The sequence below is a fragment of the Anarrhichthys ocellatus genome, unplaced genomic scaffold, assembly GCF_004355925.1.
Source record: "Anarrhichthys ocellatus isolate YVR2014 unplaced genomic scaffold, GSC_Weel_1.0 scaffold10, whole genome shotgun sequence".
Classification (NCBI taxonomy): domain Eukaryota; kingdom Metazoa; phylum Chordata; class Actinopteri; order Perciformes; family Anarhichadidae; genus Anarrhichthys; species Anarrhichthys ocellatus.
The window spans coordinates 9,051,971-9,065,878 of NW_022280040.1; the positions used below are offsets into that span (position 1 = coordinate 9,051,971).

Sequence of the window (13,908 nt, forward strand, 5' to 3'; positions counted from 1 at the left end):
ATATATTCTGCTACCTGTTGAAGAGTGACAGCAGTTGTTTCGGCATGACGGTGTGTGAAAAATTCATATCATACGGGAAATTACCGGTTGAACCGGTATACCACCCAGCACTACAACAACTGAATCTTTTCTCTGGTTTATCTGGTTGCGATACAGGTAAAGTTATTGATCCTGTATGAACTATGTGAGCAGGTAAGGGGATGTCCCTCAGGGAGATTTTGGCAGGACACTCAGGTCATGCTGAAACTCAATATAGGTGACCTTTCTGGACAGGAGTGTCTGACTGCTAATTCCTTGCCGACTCCTAGACCCTGGTTCAAGTTCAGATGTGTCTCGGGTGATTGGATCACAAGTGGACAGCGCTAAACACTATAGTGTAAGATTCATTGTAATCTGATCACTCGGAACACTTGGCGAGGTTGACTGGGACACATTGGACCACATATCTTTTGTAGTGTCAACGCTAATGCGTCCTGATGTGTCCCCGCCAAGGACGTAATGGGAAAATGCGTCATCAAAGCTTTTCCCTCCCTTTGTTCCTGCTCTGTCTCATCTCCAGTTTGTTCTCAAATCTCATAAGTTAAATTTATCCACGATGTCTAAAAAAAATGAAGAAAGACCCGAGAGATCTATTTCAAGTGCGTCAAATATCTTGGGCAGTTTGGTTTGGCTGGAACACGTGAATAAATATTTGATTTCTTCACCTTTTAATTTCTGGCAGACTAGGACATGCTGCCTCCAGTGGGTTGAATGTCAAAGTGTTTTTGGGCAAGAGTGTGCTTGAGTGTTTACCACTCCTGATAAGAGGATGGCACCATGTATGGCAGCCAATGCTACAAGTGAATGACTGTGTGTGAATGGGTTAGTGCTTTGTGTTGTAAAGTGGTTGCCAAGACTAGAAATGTGCTGTTTCAATGCAAGTCTGTTCACTATTTGTGATCAGATCAGCCAAGGTGTTAAAGGTTTAAACAGGGCCCTAGAGACCGGTAGATGGAATATATTGTCTTATCATGACATTTGCATATTCAAAGCTCTCTATTATAAACAGACAAGATGCTCTACATTCCTCCTTGGAGTAGAAAAGGACATTTTTGTCAAGCCTTGAGGAGTTTTAAGTTTGAATAGTTGCAGAAAAGAGAAGAGAGGTAAAAGATTTCCGGTGGGATTTTGATTCGTTTGAGCATGAACTGTGCTCAAACACACACACACACACACACACACACACACACACACACACACACACACACACACACACACATACAGACTGAAAATAACTCGCCTAAAAAGTGCTGTGTCACTGAAGAAGAGCAGTAACATGCTGCAGTTCTGCTCCGCTCCACTGATCTGATACTGTTTTATTACCCCTCAGTAAAAATGAACAAAGGCTGACACTTGATATGTAGTGGAGAAAAAAAACATCCGCTGTAGTCTTTATTGCCCCCTTGTGGCCAATAGTTAACTACTTAATTATCCAGATGCCTCCACACACACACACACACACACACACACACACACACACACACACAGACACAGTCAAGTAAAGACACACTGAGATTCGAGTGTTGCCCTGAGGCTGCTCTTGTCTTGTTTGTTCATTTTACGTCTGACGTCAGATGCCATTCTTCAAATTCACAGCCTCGCCGTCGGTGTGTGTGAAAGAGAGAAGATGTTTGACTGGTTTGTCTACCTGCATCCGATATTTCATACTTGAGCCTACCGTGTCATTTTTGCAATTTGCTGCAACACACGTACTTTTCTACAGACACAGACACACACACACACCTACACAGACACCTACACACACCTACACACACACACACACACATACACACACACACACACACACACACACACACCAGATAAAGGCTAATACCCTGTCCAGGAACTGTCTGGTCCTGCATCCTGTAATACCAGCTGCTGCCCTCCAGTCATACTGGGAGAGAAAAAACACATAAACGATAGATATATATATGATAGATAGAAAGATAGTGTACTATCTCTGTCTGTCTCTGCCCTCCTCCTTCTCCTCTGGAGGTGTGTCATTACTTGGTGCACTGTCACATTTAAAAAAATTCTGATTTCCTGAACACACCTTGACACGCTCTCCTACGCACACACACACACACACCTGATGCTACAGACGATGTGCTTGTGTAAGAGGCAGGTGTGTACGGAACATAAGAGGGAGATCAACTGAGGACAGAGGAGAGAAGAAGAAGAGAAGAAAACACAGAGAAGCCGTGAAGGACGCTTCAATGGTGGCAGTTTTTTGACTCATCACTGACGGATGAATGATATTTTGGAAATTATGGAGAGACGTGTGCACATTTGCATGCATTCACACCCGTGAACCTACATAGATTCTGCACATTCTTCTGAAAAGCATAAGGTAAGCAAAAAGAAAATAACTCAATGGCACTTTTAATATTTTGTCTGAAGATGTTAACATATGACAGTCTGTGGATCGCTCATTTAAAGAGGTTTTGATACAAACAATTGTAAGTTTCTTGACACTGTTTTGTTTCACTGTTTTGCGCTCACATATAGAAAGTCAGACTGGGAACATGAGATTAGGAATGACAATAACAATATGGCTTTTCTGTAGCCCTCGAGGCTTCAACAGGTGCCTTTCATTTCAGACACAACATACGATGATCACGTCCTAACAGACGCAGACAATTCACATGTATGATGAGACGGTTTAAGCTTCCTTAAGCAGCACTACAATCATGATTTTAAATGTAACTAGTCTTACCCAGAGAACAGACGTGTACTAGTAATGCTTGTCTCTCGTGGGTCACAGTAAACAATGTTTCCCCACTAAAGTCTTTAATCTTAATCCGTTTTGTATCAAAGGTTTTCAGATATTTGTAGATCAGATCAGTCCGGGAACAAAATAAAGCAACACCGCGGTGAAGAATGATGGACTTTGACACTTTATACAAATGGCGCTCGTGCTACATACTTCAGCCGGAAAACCCTGACGATCCACATTTTATCGACAAGGCTTGATTGCAGACACTCCCTTTTAATACAGTGCCATTAGCTCATTACGTGTCCTGTCACATGTTTTTTTAATGAGCAGGTTTCCTTGAAAGGAAGAGGATACACATTTGGGAAATATATCTTAATGTATCGATGCTATCTAAATTTAAATATTGTTTAAAAAAAACTGCTAATCACTCTTCAACGCGTCTAAAAGCCAAGATGATTATATTTAAATAGCACATGTAATTGCATGTAACTCTATGTGCTATATATTAAAATATGCAGCAACATGCACAAAAAATAAAGATGCAAGAAAGTGCAAACAGCATTATTGATGAGATACAAAGACTTCTTGACTTAGTGTATCCTAACTTCGTTTCAGTACGTCTTTTGAATTTGTATTTCGACCACTAGACTGTAGACGGTGATGATAAAGGGCAGCCAAACCATTAGAAATATTTTTTTAGTTTTTAATATATTGCAGTGGGAGGCAATGGGGTGATTTAGGTATGTAATACTTACTTTAATGTTTTTTAATTTAACATACTTTTTAATCTTTGGGCTTGTGAAGTGAAGTCATCTGTGTTAAAGTCCAAGTCAGGTTGCAGGTCTTTTTTGATTTTGTCAACTCGGGACTAAACTCATAAAATGTTTGAGTCTGACTTAAGTCCAAATCATGTGACTCGAGTGCTCACCTCTGCTGTTCCACGTAAGTCTCTCCTGGGCTTTCAGCTTTAGACTGCATGTTTATGTTGAACGAGTTCAATTTTTAAAAGGTTTTGGCCAGTATCAAAGCTACACTAATCATATGTTTATGAGAACAACAGATCACAAGATGATGTGTCATGTGAAAGGAAATAATTATCTCAACAACTGTAGCCCATCAACAATATAAACACACCACAAGCAACAATAACCTGCAACCTATGAAGGTGTGGATGCAGTGCGGTGTAACCCAACTTGCTGAGTCCACCCCTGCCCTGCAGTCAATCCGTGAGTGCAGACAAAGCCACAAATATCATTCGATCCTTTTAGTGTACCGGATGTTTAGGATCATTTAGATGAAATCCCACGGCTGAAACAATGACGTGCCGTGATCGTATCCACATTTAGTAACACAGACTGGAAGGGAGGAACTTTTCAGAAATTTTTGACGTTGTTGTTGTTCCCACTCAGAGCTTGAAATGCAATTTGAATATTTTATGATAAGTGACAGAGAAGCAGCTGACACAAACAAGAGCGCAGAGGTAAATAAACCCAAAATAAAACCAAAGAAAGAGGAATAAGTCTCATTTCTTGTGAATTCATGTCACCTTGTGTTTCCAGGAGGATGCATGGCCTTCGCTTTGAAGGATGGTGGAGATGGACACATCATTTCCTTCTCGTCATCTGGCTTCTAATGTTGGCAGCCAGTCCAAGCAAAGGTAATTCCTTATCTCAATTTAATTGAACCATTACCATTACATTATGATTCATTCGTAGGCAGGAATTACATAATTAGGTCTTATTGTTGCCGTGCACAAGGCCAGGCCTTATCCTTGGCCAATCCTTGTCCTTAACCCTTGTGTCGTCTTAGGGGTCAAAAATTACTCTTTTTTCAACTTGAAATTCAATGAATTTTTCCTAGAATGACCCCAACATGAAAAAAAGTTAAACATTGCCTTTGTTCATATTTCCATAAAAGCTGTACACCAACAGTGTACACATCTTGTCTTAGGGGTCATTTTTGACCCGGTAGTTATAAAATCATTTTCATACTACAGAAACCATAAAAAACACACATACACACACACACACACACACACACACACACACACACACACACACACACACATTCATACACACACATTCATACACACACATACACAAGAAATTGAGATTACGTGTGCTACTGATTGAACTCAGGGAAAACAAAAACTTTCTCGCGAATATGCAGCATGTCCCCTCCACGACCCCACACCTGGCTGAAGTTCACAGACATAATACAAACAAGATCAGAGAGAATAGACCTTTCCTGAAAGCATTGTTTACTAATGGGGAATGCAGTCAGAGGCTATAGAGGTGCTGCAGATGACAGCACCCCCAGACAACTGGAAATGGATGGATGAGATTGACCTGCTCGGGCTGCTATTCATAGCAGGTGTGTATAGGTCCCGAGGCGAGGCTGCATCTAGTCTTTGGGATGCAGAGAGTGGAAGGGCAATTTTCCGTGCAATGATGTCAATGAAAGTCTTTCATACTTTATCAAAAATGATACGATTTGATAATCGTGAGTCAAGACCTGCAAGGCGTGTGACAGACAAACTAGCGGCCATAAGAGAGGTCTGGGAGAAGTGGATTCCACTGATTAAACACAGTCTTTCTGCACTGTGAAGAGGAAAAACTTAGATATTCACAAAGTTTGTGATGAATGACAGGTTGTTTCTTCATGCAAAATAGATTTGGGATTTAAAATGCAATCAAGCTGTTTTATTTTAGGGGTTTAGTGACCCTGAGGACAAGTAGTGTATACAGAAAGTGAAGACAACACAAGGGTTAATCGCTGTGTAGCGATGGAGAGAGACTCTTTAATTAAGCTTTATTTAAGCTTGGGGATGAGTCATCAAAACATGTTGACAACACATGCCTTGCAAGGGATTAGTAAATGGCAATTAGTGTTTCCAATTGATTGCCATAGTCACACGACTGTTTCTGATAATGGACTGGAAATATTTTTAAACTTCTCAATGGGGTGGGGTCGGCCCAGTCTGCCGAAAGGCAAGACAAGGCGAGACTAGGCAAGGGACGTTTTTGTATAGAACATTTCAACAAGGCAATTCAAAGTGCTTCACATAAAAGCATCAAAACATAAAGCGAGGATATTTAAAAACAACTAAGTCATTAAAACATTCAAAAGTTAAAAATAGAATAAAAGTTGCAGTGCAGTTCAAGAAATAAAATAGAGTAGTAAAATGCAGAAATGCAGGAAATTGATTAATATCCTTGAATCTGATTCAATTTAAGGTGCAAGCAAACAGAAAAGTCTTCAATCTTGATTTAAAGCATTAAAAGGGATTCAGCTATCCGGAACCTTGAAGGCCCTCAATGTGCGCATATCCAGCAGCTTCATAAAAAGATCCAGGGTTTGCCAACAAGTTCTTCACATCAGCTGAATGTGATAACATGCTGGTTGTGTTTACGTTAAAAGTCTTTTGGTCTTAAGTTTAACTACTGAGACTATGTCTGCTTTCAGTGCAGCTCTGCAACTAAGGCTGTAAATCTGCATTTCTTTCACCCATTCCAGCGGAAGGCCATTTCCTGGGAGACACTAAGGCAGTATTAAATGGCTGTGAGGACCACTGGACCCTGCAGGGCAGTGTCGCCATGCCGCTGCTCTTTCAGATGACTTTGTGTGTGGACATCCGCGTGGTTGTCCCCGGAGCCTGGGTGGCCTTCTCTTACAGCTCGGTCCACACACCAAAACCTGAGCTGGGTCTGGAGGGGGACGATGAGGCGCTGTATGGGTGGCTGCTCAGGGTCCGGCACAGATTTCCTATCCGGCTCTCTCCAACACACTGGCACAGGGTGTGTCTGAGGAGGGACGTACCACGCAACTCCTTTAGCCTGGAGGTAATACTTAGTGTACTAAGTATCTATCTATCTATGTACTAAGTATCTATCTATTTATCTATCTTGTTGATATCTGGGAACATGGCGACATCGAAACTGAGAGGGCAAGAAGCACAATCAGACAGGTTGAAAACATGCTAACTATTTAGTCAAAGTATCTTAACCTCTTTATTTGGATGTACGGTAAAATAAAAAGCAAGGCAGGGTAATACTTTTACTCTTTTTAAAATAAGTTTGGCCAATCTGACTGTTTATTTAAAACCTTTGTAATCGTCTGAGTGCAACGTGTTTCTTTCACCCTCAAATTCATTTTCAGTGTTGTGACCTTTCCAGATTTTGACAAATGTTGCAGCAGTGTGGGCCCGGTGATTGTGTGAATCAAACTTTTGAACTCTTGTCATTTGGGATACGAGCAACACAAGCTGTGCAAATTTTTCAGGTTGACGGGAGAATGGTGGCAGAGAGGACGGTCATCGCTCAGGCCATCCCCCCCACCGGCTCCCTGTGGCTGGGCTGCCGTCCCAGAGACCGGCCCCCTGGAGCCGCACTCGGGGAAGTGGAGCTGTACTTGTTCCGCATGTGGGCAGACCTGGGCCACCATGGTCCCTGCGAGGACGGCACCGTGATTGGCTGGAATGGTCGGTACTGGGGCGTGACCAGCCCCAGGGCCAGACAGAGAGACCCCAACCTTCTGTGTGGTGAGACAGACACGCATAAGCTCTTCTTTATCTCACTGATCCTACTTGAGGAGGCTGTTCAAGCTGGGATATTGTGCATCAATTACTTTTACTAACCAACTGCATCAATAACAGAATGCAGCGTAATCCTTTCTATTTTTTCACCATGGAATTTAAGAGACTTCGATTCTTGCTAAAACATACTGTAGCACCGCAAGTTTCCAATTTGTCATATTTATTTCATTTCTAACACTCAGTAGTTGTGCATGTTCTTCGAGCATGTTGGATGTTGAATGCTGCATGTTTTCATGTGTCCTGTAGACCACAGACGGTTGAGAGGCCGGGCTCGTGCTTACAGAAGCGTCACTAATGGTGTGTATTCACGTGATGCACACATTTACATGCATGGTGTGTGTATTTTGTCTCAATGCATTTGTGTATTTGTATGTGCCTGTATGTGAAGAGGAGTGGTGAGTGGCGTGACACTCTCTTGAGGCTCGGACCTTAATTTCCTTAATTCACTGTTTCAGCAACCAGAAATGGATTTGAATGGTCACGCTCACCTCCACCCGGAGCAAGAAAAAATATAATAATACTTCTAATCATCTCAATTACAGTGCCTCCCTCTGATTATGACTTAACAATCTTCCCTCATTTTGTCTTTTACCAGAGGTGCCTTCAACTACAACTAGCTCAAGTCCTGTCATAGCAACACCTGTCACTCACATGAGCAACCAGACGTCTAATGTCACAGGTGAATGATGCTGGCGATAGATAACTGTGTCCCAAATTGGTTTAGGCTGAATCATGTTAGCAGTAAATGATAAAAAGTACTATGTTTTGTGGTTCTGATATATTATAATGCCAGCAAATAATAAAAAAGTAACTATACTATAGTTAATTTCACTCGCATCGGATATTTGTGTGGGTGTATAATAAGAGACCTTAACCAATACTTTAAAAAATCTGTTTCCTCTCTTCTTTTAGGGTCCACACTATTAAACTGTAACGTCAGCCAACTCTGCTCCAATAACAGTAAGAAACATCCACCTTTTGACCAATCAAAGCGTTTTATTCAGCCATATTTATGACCTTACAACTTCATTTCTTTCTGCAGATGCTTACTTTTGGATGCTAATAAGTGTGAATGCCAGAGGCGGCCTTAAGACTGAACAAGACGTCTACAACTTGGTGAGAGTGACAAGTGCTCTTCATTCCCCTTGTAGGGTTTCTCCAGTACGTTTCAGCTCACTCTTTCATTGTCTCTGCCCTAAATAGCTTCAGGTGCCACCTTGTCATAAACAAGCCTTACCGGCACAAGGATTACTTTGGTATTAGCAAAATATTCCAACCTTGTGATGCACCTAACATATGTTTAGCTTTGGACTGTCAATCATTTATTGTCATGTGAACCTGAATGATCTGTCAGACAACGTTAACTCTTTATATAATCAGTCCCTCCCTCTCGAACCCCAGTATTAAAACTGTGCATCATATCTTTTTCTATTGTATGTGTAAGTAAGTATGTGTTTTTCTCTCTGTTGGCTTTAAAATGAAACAATGGATTTCAGGTTGCAGCTGCTGATCAAAGGAGTTTGAAGGTGTTTCGATCCAAATTAGATGAGCTGTACAGAAATCATGGCTCTCTTTATATACCCATCCTTCCAATTTTAAGATAATATAGAAACACAATGATCCTTTAAAAACTGACAAGACTTCAAACTGATTATTTAGGCTAAACAAGAGGTGAAAATTCACTTAGCTGATTCCAATCTGGCAATTATTTTGTTGATAATTCAATTAATAGCTCTGTCTATAATATATATATATCTTGATTTGTCCAACCAACTGCGTAAAACTCAAACACATTTAGTTTACAATTGTAGAAGACTAAAGGAAACCACTAAAAGTAAATCCAAGCAGAAATTATTTTCATTTTTGTGATACAAAATGACTCAAAACAATCTACAAAGACTCATAGTCACGATTTAGTTCATCACTATGGAAGCACAGTTAAACCAAGAAAATAAAAAATTTGATAAAAAGTTAGTCATGACTAAATTCTAAATGTTCATTGTAAGTCATCATGTTGACCTACTAAGTCACTTACTCATTAATTATCTTTCTTTTTATTTTTGGGCTTCCATAAATGGCCATTCAAATGCTCCCCGTTATTACTGATCATGTCTCCTCAGTCCTGTCTTGGATTCTTGGAGCATCTGAGGTGTTTGTTGCTGGTCTGAACTGTTTCAGTACAAATCTCGACCTTTTAAAACAAGTTGTGCTGCAATTCAACAGCCGCTAATTCATTTTTTTCATTCATCTGACTCACTCTGACTGTACTCAAGGAAGGAGCATACCTGAGCTGACAATGTCTTTCATGTACTGAATAGCTGAAAGCTAAATATAGCCAACACCAACTAACCCTGGAGGTTGACTCTTTTGTTTATACAAACAAAAACTCATCAAAATGAATTGTGAGATACGATAACCACAATGAGTAAAAACTCGACACATAGTGGCTTAAATTGTCTGATACTCTCTGGTCCTTTAGAAGGAAACTGTGTATACAAATGGTGACAAAGTTTATGTGTTCTGATGCAAACACCACAAAACATTTGTACTGTATGTGCTTAGCTCACACTTCCTCCCACACAGTATCAGCATGTCTGCCTCTGTCTCACCATCTCTCATTCAGGTGTCAAATGCGTTTGGTTGCCACAGTGGCGAAGGTTTATGTCTGGTTGAAATACAACTTCTGGTCAGTCTGTCCCAGAAACAGGCAACACACTTTCACTTTTCAGAATGAATTGTCTCTTACAAGGCAGGCTGACGACTACAACTTTCCTCTCTCTCGTTGCAGGTGGTACAGGTGAACTGCGGTGCAAAAAGTAACATAAGGTAACAGCATGCCATTAAGCGTTTTGTGTTAACTTCTGCTTCAGATTTCACCTTCTCACAGTGGTGTGAATACTTTGCTTCCAGACAAACAACCTGCGATGTGCTGTTGCAGCTCAGCCGAGCCGTCCCAGCGTGTGAACTGCAGCTGGCTGGAGTCTCTGCACTGCAGCAAGCCAGAGATCAACAATTACAAGCGAGAATCACAAGAGAGGTGGAGAGAGTCGGTGAGCATTATTCAATCAATTAATTTACCTTTTTGCCTACGTGGTGATCGTCATACATTCTCAAAAACACATTACTATTTTAAACACCCATTTTGTCATCTTTTGAGCCAAGGAATTACAGATACATCTACATACTGTATATAATTAAACATTTGTTGCGTTTCTTAGCAGATCATAATGAAGATGATAAGCCTGCATTTATAATAACTGGGATATAAAGAAATTACTTCAGAAAAAAACATTGAAAATTTCCAATTATTTTAGTGTTAGTTCTATACTTAAATTTACATTTGGAACAGGGACTGTGTTAAGTCACACAGTTATACACACACACACTTACACACACACACACACACATGCACACAAAGGCAGAGTATTTTGTAAACTTGCAAAATGCACCCACGCTTAAATTACTTTGACTAGTAAATGGAGCTGTATTTGTATAAATACCGATGTACCTATATGCATGCATGCAAAACACCAATCGGAATACACAGAATCCCTTATTGTGTGTGCGTGTGTGCGTGTGTGTCCAAAACGAAACTGTCCCTTGCAAAAGGCAGAACCACAAGAGCACAAAAACACACAAACCCTCGTATTTATTTCCTTGTGGGGACCCTCATTGACATAATTCATTCCCTTGCCCCAGACCATGATTCATAACTACATGCTTAACTCTAACCTTAACAGAAATCCAGAAGAGCACACACAGAGTTTATTGTTTAGCTTACTCATATTGATTTTGTCCACGTCAGGTCGAGATGTTTGTGGGAATGTGGAGCCCTCCAGTGGCGGGTTTGTGAGGTGTACGTCCACATCTTCCCTCGATGATATCTGTCGGGGGAACAAACTGTCCGAGCTTACATGGTGAGCAAAACCTTAGTTTATTTGAGTGAGCGTATATCTGTACATAATTACACTCTGTATCTTATCAGCTTTCATTTCACTTAGCTCCCTTGTTGAGCCCAATTCCAACCCAGCTCCACAACCTCAGACTGAATCCTGCAGCAGTGAGTGTCAAAAGCACAGGCTCCCATTATATTTAAAGAAAGTCCACTGCTGCATCTGCTGCTGTAACTGTGTTTTTGTCTGTGCCTCAGGTGAAGCACCTCGCTTTTGTGACTGTACCGCTTTCTGTAGCTCTGCAAGTAAGAAAACAGCCAAAAATACTGCCTTCCTGCCTGTCTTCATATGTTTGTACTGCCAGCGTGTTTTGTACTGTACGTGTGACTGTGTGTGATGTTTTGCAAACTTTAAATGTAGTACAGAGTCCTTTTCCAGTCTTTGTGCTAAGCTAAGCTAACCGTCTACTGGCTGTAGCTTCATATTTAAATGACAGACCTCCATGCAACGAAGCGTATCAGGTATTCTCCAAAATATTGAACTACTCTTTTAACTGGAACACACAGTTTCTCAGAAGGTGTGTTACAAGAATGTCTTAAACTAACCCTGACAACTTATCCTTCTTTTTTCTTCAGGACAGTTTTTTGCCATAAGAATCAATATTAACAGAGCCTCTGTTAATGTAAACTTCCTAAAACAATTGGTATGTACATCACAGTATGATTTAACACTATTTTCTATTGTATATACATGCTATGTACTGACTGTCTAACCCTTTTAACAGTTGTCTGGACAGCATGTAGCCACCAAGTGTAACACAATGTCAGCGTAAGTCTATACATGTTGACCAAGGGAAGTTATTGTGCAGTTTACCTGAATACTGAAAGTGTTTTGGAGGTCATAAATGACACATGTGAACAATTCTTTGTTTCCAGGTCAGTGTGCCAAGACATTTTAAAGCGCTACCAGGTAAATCACACTGCAGATAAAAGTTTGGTACTGACTGAAAGTCCTTCTCCTCACGTTGACCAAGAGCTGTTAATCATGCTTCATAAATGTCTTTCTTTATCCAGCGTGCTCATCTGGAATGCCATGGGACACAACAGAGGTAGAGTGTCTATTATGTACACATTATTCTTATATAACATATAATACATCTTATCTGCACATAAAGATGCTAAACCCCTTTTGCTGCTGGTGTCTAGGTTGTACAGCTGCATGGTGATACTGGAGATGTTTGGACCTGTCAATAAATGCTCCCTGAAAAAACTTCTGCAACAAGTCATCGACAGCGACACTAGCATAACAAATGAAAGGCCACTCACACGCATGGGTTAGTCTGCAGGTTTATGTATTTTCAAGCTCTATTATATATAAGCATATATTTTCTAAATGTGTTGTTGATGGTGCTCTGTGTATCCTCAGTGGTATGTGGTCCTCCTAGTTTGGCTGTCAGTACTCTGTTGGCATCCAACCTGACCTGGGTGGCCAGTGACCTGCTGACTTCTAATTTGTGCCAACCTGACCCAACTCTGCTTAAATGGTAAATGAATAAAACATTCCTTTGGTGGTGGCTTTTTGGGAATTTATAGTCATGCATTTTGGGCACAAGAGAAACAAAGTCTCTGATGATGTTCATCGTCATTCTGGGAAATTCAGGGACTTACATACGGAGCTGTTAATAGATGAGTCAGACTGAGAGAAATGTAAATCACTAAACGAAGTAGCTGCTAGTGTGCATTCAACAAAAGATGGCTGTTACCTTACACTGTAAGCAGTATATCTGAGGTGAGATCTTCTTTAACAGAGTCCATACTGGATTCACAACGGATAAAATGAACACAACCACCAGCTTTTTAGACTGTCTAGATCTGTACTCAACTAAATGACCACAGACACATTGACTGACTGTACAAAAGCATGAGAAAAGGATACGTTTTATTGTTATCTGACTGATAAATGTAACTATTCTATAACAATATGACATGCTTCTTTATTCTTTGAGGATCTCTAATATTGAAGGCACTGGCCTTGTACAAGAAGTATTTCACTTCATACAATATTTTTCTATGTGTTCTTTTTTAGTGAGGCAAATGAGACCCTTGCAGTACTTCTGAATGACAGCTGCCCCCCGGAGCCTCCCACAACTAAACAAAGCACTACAAAGCCTTCCAATCTGACCAACAGTAACATCACAACAACTCCTGAAGCCATAACACCATCTGTGACCAACACTACTGAACAAACTGAAACAACAAGTGAAAGTTCTGCAACAGTTCAAAAGAAAAATGCATCACAAGCAACAGCTCAGCCTAACATGACCACTCAACTCGCAACAATTAACAGTACACAGTCCTCAACAGCACAGCCTGTACTCCAAACCAGCTCACAAAACATGACTGTGACTGTCTCTGACAATACAACAGTACAGAACACAACTTTATCTAATAACACAATGTTGACACCCACGGAAAATACAAAATTGCAAAACACAACCACAAGTGACCGAAACGCAACAGAATTCATAACATTATCCAACTCAACATTACAAATGATTACAAATGATTCCATCGGTTCAACGCTTAACACAACTACATTGCCTCCAAATCACACAACAGAGTACAATGTCACTGCAGTTACACCTTCAAACAATCACACTACAGTGT

General features: G+C 40.6%; 1 protein-coding gene across 5 annotated transcripts in view; it reads left to right on the top strand.

Annotated features, from left to right (window-relative positions):
- Nucleotides 1-1,331: 1,331 nt before the first annotated feature.
- Nucleotides 1,332-13,908, top strand: part of adgrg2a (adhesion G protein-coupled receptor G2a) — a 20,094-nt gene continuing 7,517 nt past the window's right edge. The window contains exons 1-21 of one of the 5 annotated variants that reach the window (XM_031850500.1): nucleotides 1,332-2,389; nucleotides 4,315-4,412; nucleotides 6,272-6,597; nucleotides 7,037-7,295; nucleotides 7,596-7,646; nucleotides 7,945-8,028; nucleotides 8,262-8,309; nucleotides 8,392-8,510; nucleotides 9,973-10,035; nucleotides 10,138-10,175; nucleotides 10,260-10,399; nucleotides 11,155-11,266; nucleotides 11,351-11,409; nucleotides 11,500-11,547; nucleotides 11,878-11,945; nucleotides 12,027-12,070; nucleotides 12,178-12,211; nucleotides 12,316-12,350; nucleotides 12,448-12,575; nucleotides 12,668-12,785; nucleotides 13,328-13,908. The exon at nucleotides 13,328-13,908 is cut by the window's right edge and continues 200 nt beyond it. In XM_031850500.1, the coding sequence (XP_031706360.1) occupies nucleotides 4,319-4,412; nucleotides 6,272-6,597; nucleotides 7,037-7,295; nucleotides 7,596-7,646; nucleotides 7,945-8,028; nucleotides 8,262-8,309; nucleotides 8,392-8,510; nucleotides 9,973-10,035; nucleotides 10,138-10,175; nucleotides 10,260-10,399; nucleotides 11,155-11,266; nucleotides 11,351-11,409; nucleotides 11,500-11,547; nucleotides 11,878-11,945; nucleotides 12,027-12,070; nucleotides 12,178-12,211; nucleotides 12,316-12,350; nucleotides 12,448-12,575; nucleotides 12,668-12,785; nucleotides 13,328-13,908 (2,449 nt within the window). In that variant the 5' untranslated portion in view covers nucleotides 1,332-2,389; nucleotides 4,315-4,318. The remainder of the gene's footprint in view (nucleotides 2,390-4,314; nucleotides 4,413-6,271; nucleotides 6,598-7,036; nucleotides 7,296-7,595; nucleotides 7,647-7,944; nucleotides 8,029-8,261; nucleotides 8,310-8,391; nucleotides 8,511-9,972; nucleotides 10,036-10,137; nucleotides 10,176-10,259; nucleotides 10,400-11,154; nucleotides 11,267-11,350; nucleotides 11,410-11,499; nucleotides 11,548-11,877; nucleotides 11,946-12,026; nucleotides 12,071-12,177; nucleotides 12,212-12,315; nucleotides 12,351-12,447; nucleotides 12,576-12,667; nucleotides 12,786-13,327) is intronic. The other 4 variants (XM_031850501.1, XM_031850502.1, XM_031850505.1 and 1 more) reach the window with 4 other exon arrangements.